This window comes from Semicossyphus pulcher, unplaced genomic scaffold (assembly GCF_022749685.1).
Source record: "Semicossyphus pulcher isolate SPU_LCO1_2020_fin unplaced genomic scaffold, fSemPul1.0.p SCAF_14, whole genome shotgun sequence".
Lineage (NCBI taxonomy): Eukaryota > Metazoa > Chordata > Actinopteri > Labriformes > Labridae > Semicossyphus > Semicossyphus pulcher.
The window spans coordinates 1,132,498-1,145,548 of record NW_027211648.1 but is presented as its reverse complement, the minus strand read 5'-3'; the positions used below and the strand labels follow the sequence as shown (position 1 = coordinate 1,145,548).

The window sequence follows — 13,051 nt, the reverse complement described above, 5'->3', positions numbered from 1 at the left end:
CAACATAATCCTTGATGGGTCAAAGGTCGTCCACTAAAAGTTCTTGTTGTTTCCACTGACAGGCTCAGATTGTTATTCTAAGTGTGTGACAACATGACAGAAAGGATCCCTACAGAGATAGACCTTTTTGTTACAGAGGAAGATGATTGTTTTAACCACACACAGACGTTACATCGCTCTCTGCACACACACCAGACTCCATTCAGAAAAACACTGATTTTGTAAACAGAGATGCCTCCATCTTTTTTTTTTGTTTACGTTGTTTTGTAAAACTTTGGTGTTTTAAATGCCGAGTTCTGATCCAGTACAATATTTGTATAACACTTAATGACACAAACAAACCAACAGATCAAGGTATGGGGTAGACCAGCAACTCCCTTGTTCTGTGACGTAAAATTACTGTTTTTGTCAATGGAGTCTGGTGGCTTTGAAGAGAGTGATGTAACAGCTGTTTTTGGTTTCTTAAAGAAACAATACATATTTCACTTGAAAGAAGTAAACGTATCGCTCCCTAAACAGACATTATCGCTCTTTGTAAAACAGCAGTTGTGACTTGCAGAACACAGGAGTTGCTGCTCTGTTGGTTTTCTGTTATTTTTTGTTACTGTGCTGGAGCTGAGCTAAGCCCTCAAAACACCGAAGTCACACAATAACAAAATCACAGCATCATTGAAACAGGAGTGATGAGGAGCGACGACGCTCAGGTTCTCTGTTAGAACACCTTATAGGGATGGGAGACGGCCGTCACCATGATGACAGGACATGCTGCATGATGCTATTTATAGACGTGTGTGTGTGTGATCATCATTATTTAGTGACATCAGCAGTGACAGCAGCAGACACACTTATATCTGTGTGTGTGTGTGTGTGTGTGAGAGAGAGAGAGAGAGAGAGAGAGAGATAGGGCTTGAGAGGTTGCCAAAGATAAGTTCAGTTGATACAATATGAACCTTATGCTGAATATGTGGTATCGCTGTGGTAGCAACTTGTCAATCACAGTTAGCCCCGCCCTGACTCCTCCCCTCTCTCTGGTCTGTGTGACTCTCAATGGGAGCATCAGAGACTACATGAACATCATGCTGTGTTGAAGAAGACTTGAAACTAGAGACTGAGACCATAAACTCATTAGGAACATGTTTACTGAGGGAATAAATCAGGAGAGGAGGAGGAGCATGTTCTCATAGACTTCTATAGGATCAGACTTCCCTGACTTCACTGGGTTCAGTCGTCCTAGCAGGAGAAGCATTAATAACATTAATGATGGCACAGTTAGCCAGCCTGCACAATAACAGCGCCCTGGAACCAGCTGATCTAAACGCAGCTGTTATTGATGTTATCGATCACACCTGAGCCGCTCCTGCTGAGACCTGTCCGTGTCTGCTGGGACAAAGGTCTGTCAGCTGAGTACGTCCACACGGGTCAGTCAGTGAACATTCTGGGCTTTGAAGCTCTAAATGGAGACCTGCTCATTGTTATGTTTCTCCTAACGGTCCAAAATAAGCCAATACGTTCTCAATAAAGTGATTAAAATGTAAATGTTCCACAACAAACACAATAACAAGTCTGACCAGTAACATACTGGTGTGGATATCAACTGGTCAGGGAGCTGGACTGTATCTGAGCTCTGTTAGTAGGTCAGTGGTTTGTGTGTGGTGTGTACATCTCTGTATTGATCTCATGCTAACCACACTGCTGGCTGCAGAAAACACCGCATCATATAACTACTGTTCCATCGACTCAAATGTCGTTATGTTTTAGCAAAATAATTTGTTACCTAAAAAATGTATTATTGTCAGGAGATGTTTGGTAAGCATTGTGGTGAGTCAATACTGTCAGAAAATGTCTCACAAATATATAAAATAAGATTAAAATGTAAATATAAACCAGGGTGGGGCTTTAAGCCCCTAATGTTTAGGCCTTTTTGTAAACAAACAAGATGGCCGCTGCTGCTCTGGAACATTCCGAATCTGCTTATACCTCATTAATAAACAACCTGGGGGGTTGTTCAGGTTTCCTACAAGTATGTGCTACAAAGTCAAGTCATTCCAAGCATCTGTGTGTAAGGTTGAACAAGAAGCAGCAGTATGAACTGGATGTTGGAACTAGCTACATAGCCTAGCATAAAACCGCTACGTCACATGTGAAGTTGCTCTGTATGGTTGAGACTGTCCACCAGAAAAATATGAAGGTATAGGTCATCTGTGCAACAGCAAATAAAATCCCATATTTATGTCTACAGCAGGGTGGCGACCTGTACTGGCTGTAGTAAGTATTACTGGAGAAAAGGTAGCAGTCAGGCGGCGCAGTACGATAAAGTGTGTTTGGGGTGGCCATTGGGGGCGATAGAGGGATCAAAAGACATTGAAGACATGAGTTTGATTCAGTCAGGGTTTACTTGTTTTAAGTTACATGTGTAACGTTTCTTAAAGAAGCCAAACACAGCCGTTCCATCGCTCTCTTCAAAGACACCGAGCTCCATTGTCAAAAGCAAAGATTTTACCTCACAGAACACAGGAGTTACTGGTTTACCCCAGATCTGATCCGTTGTTTGTTTGTGTTATTGAGTGCAACAAAGACATTGTATTGCATCTGAAGGTTGGCTGTTTAAAACACCAAAGCCACTCAACAACACAAATAAAACCAAAAAAATTGGGGCATCTCTGTTTACAAAATCACTGTTTTTGTCAATGGAGTCTGGCGTGTTTGCAGAGAGCGATGTAACGTCTGTTGTTTAAAAAAAATCATCTTCCTCTGTGTCAGGCACCTAGAATAACAATCTGAGCCTGTCAGTGAAAAACAAGAGCTTTTAGTGACTGGTTGCAATTGCCCCAAAGGATTGCATTGCAGCCATGGCAGCCTGTTTCACAGCTGCAGGCTGAAGAAATCTACTGGAGCAATTTCAAAACTTTTTTAACCTATATGTCATTTTGTCCCCAGAATATGTAAAAATTGGGCCCAGGTTTAAAAACACTTAAATAACCCTTTAAATTAAAGGTATATTTCTACATTGAGGGAGCTAGCTTGCACTCTTCTGTCTGAGAGATGTTCTGACAAGTTAGCTTGTCGGTTTCATAGAAATTATGTCTTTTGATCTGAAGTCAGGCAGAAAAAATAATGAAAAGAATTCTCTGTGATTTTAAAGGTTGAACAACTTCTTCACGGACAAGAATAGTTGCACAAAAATGAGGAGACAGAGGTAAAAGAGGAGAACATCAAGAACAATTGAACAAAGAAAGGTGCAAATCTCTCTCTCTCCTTCTCTGTCTTTCTGAGTCGTCTCTCGCCCCTCTTCCTCTTCAGTCCCTCTCATCCTCTCTTTGCCTCTCAATAATATCCTCCACAATACACTTCATAGATACATCTTTATGTATGTGTGTGTGTGTGTGTGTGTGTGTGTGTGTGTGTTTGTGTGTGTGGTGTCACCATAGCAGCAGTGCTAGTCTTGTTGTCATGGCAGCAAAAACTCAAGGCTGATCCCCCTTCCTACTCCTCCTCCTCCTCCTGCTCCTTCTCTTTCTATTCATTTCAATTAGTTCTGTACTAAATGTTCCACACTGTATATAGATTAAACAACAGCTTCCTAGTTAACCTGCACAGAATTGTGGGTACTGTAGTGTTGTCTACCGAGCATAAGCTAAGCTAAAATGTCGACTTGTTGCTCAACGGACTAAAACAAAACATGGTTTCTGCTGAAAGTTTAAAGTAAATGTCAGTTAAAGTTCTGAGTCACTTCCTGTCTTGTCTTTGATTACTAGCTTCTGATTGGTCTAACATGTTCCTGTGCTTTATGCTGCCCCCTAGTGTAAATGTTAGCTTATGTTTACTCTTGGTCTTAAAATGTTGAAGTCATGAGGAAATGGTTGGTGGCATTGGCAACAAAGAGGCCAAATTATCCTCACTTTGTGCATCTAGAAGCCACCGCGGCTAACTATTTAGCAAGCTAGCAAACAAGTGACGTATAATGCAGTGACGTTATGACAGGGCCAGAGGTGAGGCCGTTGGGGAATCAATAATTTCCTGATGAAGATTGTAAATAAATAAAAAGTTTGTTATTATGGCTGTCGCCGTCTTGTTTTTTTTTTTAGTCAGAAGTGACCATGTATGGGCGCAGCTTGAGAGCAGTGAGGGTTAGTAAACGCTAAGTCATCAGAGCTAAACAGTCTGTGCCTGTGGCTAATTCATTATCTGGCTAAAAAGCTATCTGATGACAGTGTTTTCCACAGAAGGAGATTCTATTTTGTGGTGCTAGCTAACCAAAGTTAATACATTTATCAGACATAATAAGCTAAGACAGCTTGTGGAATGTAGCTAACTGACGCTAGCAAGCATAAATCTCAGGTCAGAGAGTGAGCAGTAGGAGAAGGACATGAACCAGGTAACTTAAAATAAACACCAACAACAGTCCTGACTCCCCGCCACAAATAACTCACTGTATGACAAACACTGAACAAGCTCACAGGCAGGTACGTATAAAGTGCTAACGTATAAATAACATCATAGTGGAATTTGACTGAATGTCAAAACAGTGGAACAGTTAGTAGATGGGAAATGTGTGTGTGTGTGTATGTGTGTGTGTGTGTGTGTGTGTGTGTGTGTGTGTGTGTGGTCGATAGCTGCCTCAGCAGTTGGTCGGTGTGTTGCTCGTTTCAGCGTCTCCTCATCGATCCACAACAGCGAACATCACCTTTACCTTCCAGTGTGTGTGTGTGTGTGTGTGTGTGTGTGTGTGTGTGTGTGCACTCTTACAGTCTTGTGAGGACTGATCTGAGTCATTAAACTTTGTCTAATGACTGAACGTGAGTTTTTCATGGCAGAAAAACTCCCTGAAGCACCTTGACTTGATGTTGAGATCCTGAACCTTCTCTCAGTGTAACCCTTCTACACTCCCTCATACTGCTGTTTGTGAGAGTGTGTGTGGACGTCTAAATTGTTATAAATCCTGATAATGAGATAAAACTGTTTTTGTTGTATTAATTTATTCTGGTAGATTATTCCGTCCCTCTCCTCCTGATGATCATTTGAATGATTTATTCATCTACTGATGAACATCAAAGCTCCTTGTCTCTCCCTCTCTCGCTCTCTCTCCTCTCTCTCTCTCTCTCTCTCTCTCTCTCTCTCTCTCTCTCTCTCTCTCTCTCTGTTAAATTTAAATTTGGTCTATTGGCTCGACCATAATTAAAGGGATGGTTCACATGTTTTCTCAAAGTCTATTTATTATCCAAATATTAATACAATGCTCCTTCACATGCACATATGTACATTAAACGTGTTATTGGAGCCGTATTTTGTTCCTCCTGTCGACACTGGCAGCAAAGACGTCGAGCAACGCCAAAATAAGTGACGAGGGACAAAATCCAAAATATAAATTCCTGCTTTCTTTTCTTCCTACTACTTAAAACTACAACCATGCCCACAGTCTGAATAACCCGTTCTTTCTTCGTCAGATCCCGGAGTGTGTCTTCTACGGGATGTATGAGAAGATCCTGCTGTTCCGCCATGACCAGACGTCCGAGAACGTGCTGCAGCTGCTCCGCTCGGCCTCTCAGATCCAGGAGGGAGACCTGGTGGAGGCCGTGCTGTCAGGTGAGACGGGAGGGAGGGCGACATCACAGAGGGGAGGGGCAATAACAACTGAGTCAGTCCTGAACACACAGACATAAAACACATAGAAATATAATTATCTCTGATAAAAGTCCATAAATACACGTTTAGCTCAGCTGGTCCCGTGTCTGATGTCATCTATGAGAAGTTTTTACACCTGGATTGGAGTCAACCTGGGATAAATTCAATACACATATGCAGCACTTTCACAACAGATTGCCAACGTACTTTTAATAGTGGGACATGGATAGAAACAATACGAGTAAAATCAGACTCTTAAAGAGAAACAGAGTGATGAACGAGGCGTCACTGACTCCGCAGACAGGAAACAAAAACATGACACTTCTGACTGAGACTCTCAGGAACTCTGTTAAATGTCTAAAAATAAAGTGATTGTAAATAAAGTTGAACCGCAACTGTGTGTAAAGACATCTCACGCTGCTGTCACCTCCTGGATCATGCTCACTTTTACACACACACACGCGCACACACACACACACACGGCTCCCGACACATAACCCTCTGTTATCTCTTCCTTTAACTTTCGTCTAGAAACGCTGCAAATAAGTACTCATATTTTATTTTCTTATACTTTTGACTTCTACTGAACTTTATCTCAGCGGTAAATATTTCAGAGTGTCCATGACAAAGTGTACAGCTGGGATAGGCTCCAGCCCCCCCACGACCCTGAACAGGATAAGCTGTATAGATAATGGATGGATGGATGACAAAGTGTCCATAACCAGGAATTTATGGCAGCGTGGAGGCCATAAAGGTTGCTTCCATGTCGTCGATAATGAACACCTTGAAGGGCATTATCCCACCTTTACCCCGGCCCCTGGCTAAAGGAAACAAAATACAGTCAGGTTATATTTTCATACATTTTACAATAAAAATGCAAAGCTTGAAACACGTCGTATCTCTGGTTTTCCTGGTAACACCTGAAGGTTTAATCTAGAACAGCTCTTACATGTTTCTTGTCCACAGCTCAGCTATTAGCCAGAAGCTAACGGTATGCCAGCAACATTCACAGTCAATAACATCCGTATGATTAACAGTAAATATAAAGAGACAGCATGTTTAACAACAAGACAAGCTAGCTACCCAGCTGTGTCACTGTCCCTGTAGCCAATCAGAGCCCTGGAAACACCCCGACCATGGTATAATCTGCAAACATTTTTATTCAAATACTTTTGAACCTGCGGAACACGTGTAAAAAGTAAAGTTACACAGACGGCAAACGAATCCAATGAAACGACCAAATCCAATAATACATACAAAGAACAAGAGGATTCTGGGTAAAAACTGGTCAAACACCACGACACCAAAGAACACCTCTTACAGGTATCTCCTCACTGGTTAACTTTTGAAGTCAGCAGCCTGAGAAACACCTGAAAGGCTTCAGGTGAGTTGAATAAAGATCTTCAGTCTCGTGTCTCTGGCTGCCGTCTAGCTCAGGACTCAGGTGTTCACGACGCTATACGCTAACAGTCCGTCAGCTGCGGCTCCCCAATTTCCTGTGTGAGTGTGTGTGTGTGTGTGTTTGTGTGCATTTGCATAATGCATGTCTGCATTTGTTTTAATGAACGTATTTTCCCCCATCTGCTCCCACGTGTTTCAAATTGTTTAAACTTTATTTGAAGATAACTTTTGTTTAGTTGGGAGCGCAGCCGCTGGACGGAGTTGACGCTGCAGGTGAACAAAAAGCATCGACAGAAATTCAAGTGAATTTTAAGCAGTTAGTTTGTCTTGCACAAACAGCGAATCCTTCGCTCCTTCTTCTTTGTCTTATTTCAGCTTTTGTTCCTTTTTCTCCTCTCGACTTTTTTCATCACTTAATGTTCGATTACAGACACCTCCATGTTCCATCATCCTCTACTTTTGTCTCTCTCTTTTACCTCCTCTTTCTTCTCCTCCTCCTCCTCCTCCTCCTCCTCAGGATGCTGACGCTCAGTTAAAACACTGTATTTAACAGCTCTCTGTCAGTCTCGGCGACAGCTCCAAGTGTGGAGGAAACAAACAGGAAATTGACTTTGTGCGGTGTAACAGGCAGCTCCAGCCAAGCGAGCTGATTGGTCACAGACGACCTGTTAAAAAAAACCAAAAAAAACATCCTGATGATTCCTGAGACGCCCGTGAAGATCGCTTTTATAGGCTGGGAGTTTAACAGGAGCTAGTTAATAAACCCTGCCTGTTTTAATCAGCTCACATGCTGATTAATGTTTGTTAAAATACACAATAAACCCAGAGGATGATGGGAAATCACCTCTCTGCTGCACTTATTGAGGATGTGTTGTTTTCATAACATTTTCTGTGAAGACAAACACTTGAATTTAATATAAGAAATAAAAACAAACACAAGCATCAGTGTTCATGTGCACGCATGCACACTTTGTGTATCTCCATCATTTCTAGTTTCAAACTAAAACATGTAAAAAGTAAATATCACATTCAGTGTGAGAACTGATCAACAGTCAGGTAACTTTAATTTGAAAATCTGCAGGAAGTCTGCTCGCGGCTGCAGCCGTGCAGCAGTAAGGAGCAAAAATCAAACAGACATTGCCGATTCACTGAAGTCCGATAACACAAGTCCTCTCAGCTCTTGTTTGACGTTTTAAAACTCAGCTGTGAATGTTAAAGACCCACACGTTGTTACGTTGTATTGCTCACGAGTTTCGGGCCTTCCACAGCACCATGAACACAAAGTAGACCGAGTTAATTACAATAGACGTTACATGTTAAAAGGACGCTGAAAAACGACATCATGATGCATTTCATAAAAGGCTGAATTCATGCTTTATCAGGTCTGTTCTGCAAGTCAGACAAGCAAACAACTTAAAATGCTGTTTTTTTGAATGGGGTTTGGTTGGAGCCTTTCTGATGCACTAGATTTCATCTCAAAAGATGGTTAGTTTTTGGTCTTTAGATCTTCCCAGTGTGCTGCAGTGTGCTTCTGCTGTAGTTCTGACAGAGATTTAAGTACACTGAGTGTTTTTTTCTCGTAGTTAAACTTTAGTCTACAGTAGAAACACAGTTAAAACTTAGAATTAACCGTTGGTACATCTCATCCTGCTGGTTTACAGTTTCTCTACCCGCAGTGTTTGTTTTCTGGTTGTGTGTTAACAAGCCAGCAGCGAGCGCTCCTTAACGCTCCTAATTCCACCACATAAACACAGGCGTTTCTATCCAGACAAGGACTACCTAGGAAACCCTCACACACACTCACACACACACACACACACTAACACACAAGTCATTTCCTGAAGCATATAATAACAGTTCGGGAGCTTGTTCACACTTCCAAACGTACGTCGGCCCTCCAAACAAAAGGCATAAACAATAATTTGAATAAATGGAGGTAATTTCCAGCCGCAGAATGTTTAATCAGAGCCGTATTCTACTGGAGGCACAGGGCGAAAAGGCGAGAGAGATTCTGAAATACATGCAGAGAGAGAGAAAAAAATGATATCCCCAAACTACCCATCATGCCTTGCCAAGCCTGCTGGCCAACCGAACAAACACTCGGTCCATCTGCGCCCGCTAAGAGCCTCTCATAGCTCCAAAACATTTACAAAATACCCGCTAACAACCCATTCATTACTCTTTGTCTCCGTTCTTCTGTTTATCTCCCTCCCTCCTCTTCCTCCGTCCAGCTCTAGCTACTTATAGGCCAACTAACGATATGATATTCTTTCTTTTTCTGGTCTAAATCGTCTTCTTCCTCTTTGCCATAGAGCTCTATTGTTGTCAAAAACTATCAATGAGCCACAATGTTGCACTTCATTTTGACGCCGCCCTGCTGCCACTAATACTCACTAGAACATCAAATGTCAATTCATCCTCTGCTGTAAATAGTCCCCTCGTTTGTTGCTAATGTATCTAAGAAGTGGACACACCCAGCATGACATCACCCATTGGTTTTTTTTCACCCCAGGTTTTGCAGTTTGGACGTCAGCATGTTGGCTATTGGAGGCAGATCTGTGAGCACTATAAAGCTGTGTGCAGACCGGACACGTTTCTGGCTTCTACAGCGCTATGAACCCAAAACAAACTGAGATTTAATGAGAGAAAACTCGTCAAAGGATGCTGAAATAACCACATCATGGTTCAGATACTTTCAAGTCAGAATTCAGGTTTGTTTCTGGTCTGTCATCAAGAGGAGACGCAAATAACTTAAAATGCTAGTTTTTTGAATGGAGTTTGGTTGGGCTATTTCTGATGCAACCTCATGATGTCAAGAGAATGTTAACACTGACAGGTTTGATGCGATACAGCGGTAAGTGATTGCGTTCGTTGAAGTATGTCGGGAAACCCTGAACTCTGACTCAGCTTCGATCAGTTGTTCGGATCTTTCTGGTCTTTTTTTTACAGTCCAGAAGTTAAACCTGTTATTAAAACTGAGAAAGTTGAGTTGGTTTTTTGAGCTGCTAGTAGGAGCCGGTTGACTCTCTCTTTGGTGTTGTTGGTTCGTCAGCAGGAGTTCTTGGCGCTGCCAGAATGCCCAACTGGGTTTTTGTGCAAACAGCTGGAGGATATTTGGACTCAGATGGCGATCATGGCCGCCGGCCCAGTCACCCCCCGATCAACAGCTGCTCGTCTCGGAGGCGATTTGAAAACATTTGTAAAACATGGAGAAGATAAATCCTTTCAGAATGAAACAGATCGCACAGATTTCATGACTGATTGAACATGCACAATAAGAAACTGTTTACTTACGTTACTGCTGACACATCATCTGACCTTCACACATGTCAGGGTCAGGTCAGGGTCTATGCTCCACGCTCACAGGACGTTTAGGCTGCAACGCTTTAATTAACATTTCATGTGACAACTTAAAATCTCCTCACAACATCTTAGGAAGAAGAAAGAAAAAACTCATTTGACATTAACATGAACATTTCATGATTATCTTTCAAGTGAAACTTTATATCCGCTTAGAACTCGAAGTACCAAAATGATTTGAAACTTCAGCTTCTTTCGGTGCCTTCTAAAGCTGAAAACATTCAACATCCGTCCATCCATCCATTTTCTTGCACTTACCCAGGGTCGGGTCGCGGTGGCAGCAGGATAAGCAAGTTGACCCAGACGTCCCTCTCTCTCCCTACCAACATTTTCCAGCTCCTGGCATTCCGGGGCGTTCCCAGGCCTGGTGGGATGTATAATCCCTCCAGCGAGCTCTGGGTCTGCCCCGGGTTGGACGTGCCCTGAAAGCTTCCACGGGGAGGTGCCCAGCAGGCATCCTGATCAGATGCCTGAACCACCTCAGCTGGATCCTTTCGATGTGCAGGAGTAGCGGCTCTACTCCGAGCTCCCTCCGGATGTCTGAGCTCCTCTCCCTGTCTCTAAGGCCGAGCCCAGACACTTGACTTCTTTACCTCACGCTTCAACCTGTTTCAGTTTGTGACACAATGACGATTAGACACAACGCGATGATTAGACTGAAGATTAAACATTTTGAGATTGTAATCTGTTTCAAACCTTTGACATTTTTTCAGCAGAACGTTTCCCAGATTATCTTCAGAGTCAAAAAGCGTGATGGAATAAATGATAGCCTGATTTTTACTCATGTATCTTAACAAATACTTAACTTCCTGCAGCTTCAGCCACGGTGGAGGACTTCCAGATCCGTCCACACTGCCTGTTTGTCCACTCGTACCGAGCCCCGGCCTTCTGCGACCACTGTGGGGAGATGCTGTGGGGACTCGTACGACAGGGACTCAAATGTGAAGGTGTGGACTGATAACTTGTTTTTAACATCTTTTACATCTCTGAGACTGTGGTTCGTAAACTTCTTGTTGTGTCTCGGTCCAGGCTGCGGTCTGAACTATCACAAGCGCTGTGCCTTTAAGATCCCAAATAACTGCAGCGGAGTGCGGAGGCGTCGCTCGTCCAACGTCTCCCTGACGGGGGGGCTGGTAAACATTTGTCGCCCCTTGTCTGCTGAGCCCTCGCCGCCCCACTACACAGACGATGCTTTACTGGTCAGTACACTGGGCTCAGGCTCCAAACATACATTATTCACATGCCTTTGGAAGAGTCGTTTAGAGAGCAAAGACTTCTTAACTGCACAAAGAGCTCCAGATGGCCAAACCGGATCACCAACGTGACACATTCACCATCAGATGTTACTTTTAAACAGTTACCAGGTTTGCATCTGAGTGCAAAGAGACAATAAGCAATACAGTTTCAATACATTACTGTTCTGTGATTATTAGGGGTTTGTGTTAGGGGTGGGTTTGTCAAGATCAACAGCTTTGATGCCTTTAAACCAGAGGCCTTTAAACCACTGCAGCACAGCTCTGGTTACCGTCTTTAATCGTACAGCTGAGCTTATTAACACATATTCACACAGAAACAAACACACCAAAGTTAAGACAACATCTGGAAATGTCTATCATTAGAATATTCAAACCTTTAACTGTATTTCTTTCTCTCTCCTCGTTCAGTCTCCAGTCAGTCCGAGCATGGAGGTGAGTCCCACCACTTTAATCCACAGTGATGCTCTCTGAGGACCTGATGTGTACTTACATTCATTCTTGTGTTGCATTTATACCTTGTAATTGTTTTGGGGAAAACAGTGTTTTTAATCTGAATCAACTAGTTTAGGTTTCCATTTAATGTCAGGCAGAGCCATGACTCGATCAGATGTTTGATTCAAAGCTGAAACTCATTTTGGACGTTCAGGAACACAATTAACTCCGAACTGAGGAGGAATGAAAGTTGTGGAAGTTGGAACCAAGCGTCATTTGGAACATATTCTAAGCATCAGTAACATGAATGAATCTGAATGAACTTTAAATGGAAATTAATCTGATCTCTGTCTCCGCCTCTCGTGGCAGCAGAAGAACCAGCTGGAGTACTTCCCGGGCCGAGAGCGGCGCTCCAGCTCTCAGTCGTACGTCGGCCGTCCCATCGAGCTGGATAAGATCCTACTGTCAAAGGTCAAAGTCCCGCACACGTTCCTGATCCACTCGTACACCCGACCCACCGTCTGCCAGCACTGCAAGAAGCTGCTGAAAGGCCTCTTCAGACAGGGCCTGCAGTGCAAAGGTCGGTAAACTTGGTACAACTCTGAAGGTTCTCTGGTGCTCCATCCATCCTCTGTCAGAGTCTCAGCCAGAGCTACAAATGTAAAGTTTGTCTCTTCTATTGTTGGGGTTGATCTTCTGGACAGCGTTGCACTAACTGACCTTTTCAAAGCCTGGTCCTAACTACAAAGTCTGTCTTAGCTGAGACCAGCTTTCATGATGATCAACTGCACAACCAAATTTGAATCCGGTCTTAGCAAAGCACAACCATGCCTCTGCAACTTTGGCTATTTCCTTGCAGCATGAGGTGCTAAAACCCATTATCCCATCTTGCTAATTAGTGGTAGCCAATCATTTCTATTATGTGGAAATGTAATGAAGTATCCAACAAAAAGAAACAGCACTTTGACCATCATGGAGAT

General features: G+C 42.9%; 1 protein-coding gene across 1 annotated transcript in view; it reads left to right on the top strand.

Annotated features, from left to right (window-relative positions):
- The first annotated feature begins 5,453 nt into the window (after positions 1-5,453).
- prkd1 (protein kinase D1) overlaps positions 5,454-13,051 on the top strand; it is a 28,379-nt gene continuing 20,781 nt past the window's right edge. Inside the window, exons 1-5 of the mRNA XM_069661567.1 lie at positions 5,454-5,583; positions 11,199-11,330; positions 11,413-11,582; positions 12,048-12,071; positions 12,444-12,651. Of these exons, the coding sequence (XP_069517668.1) occupies positions 5,469-5,583; positions 11,199-11,330; positions 11,413-11,582; positions 12,048-12,071; positions 12,444-12,651 (649 nt within the window). The 5' untranslated portion in view covers positions 5,454-5,468. The remainder of the gene's footprint in view (positions 5,584-11,198; positions 11,331-11,412; positions 11,583-12,047; positions 12,072-12,443; positions 12,652-13,051) is intronic.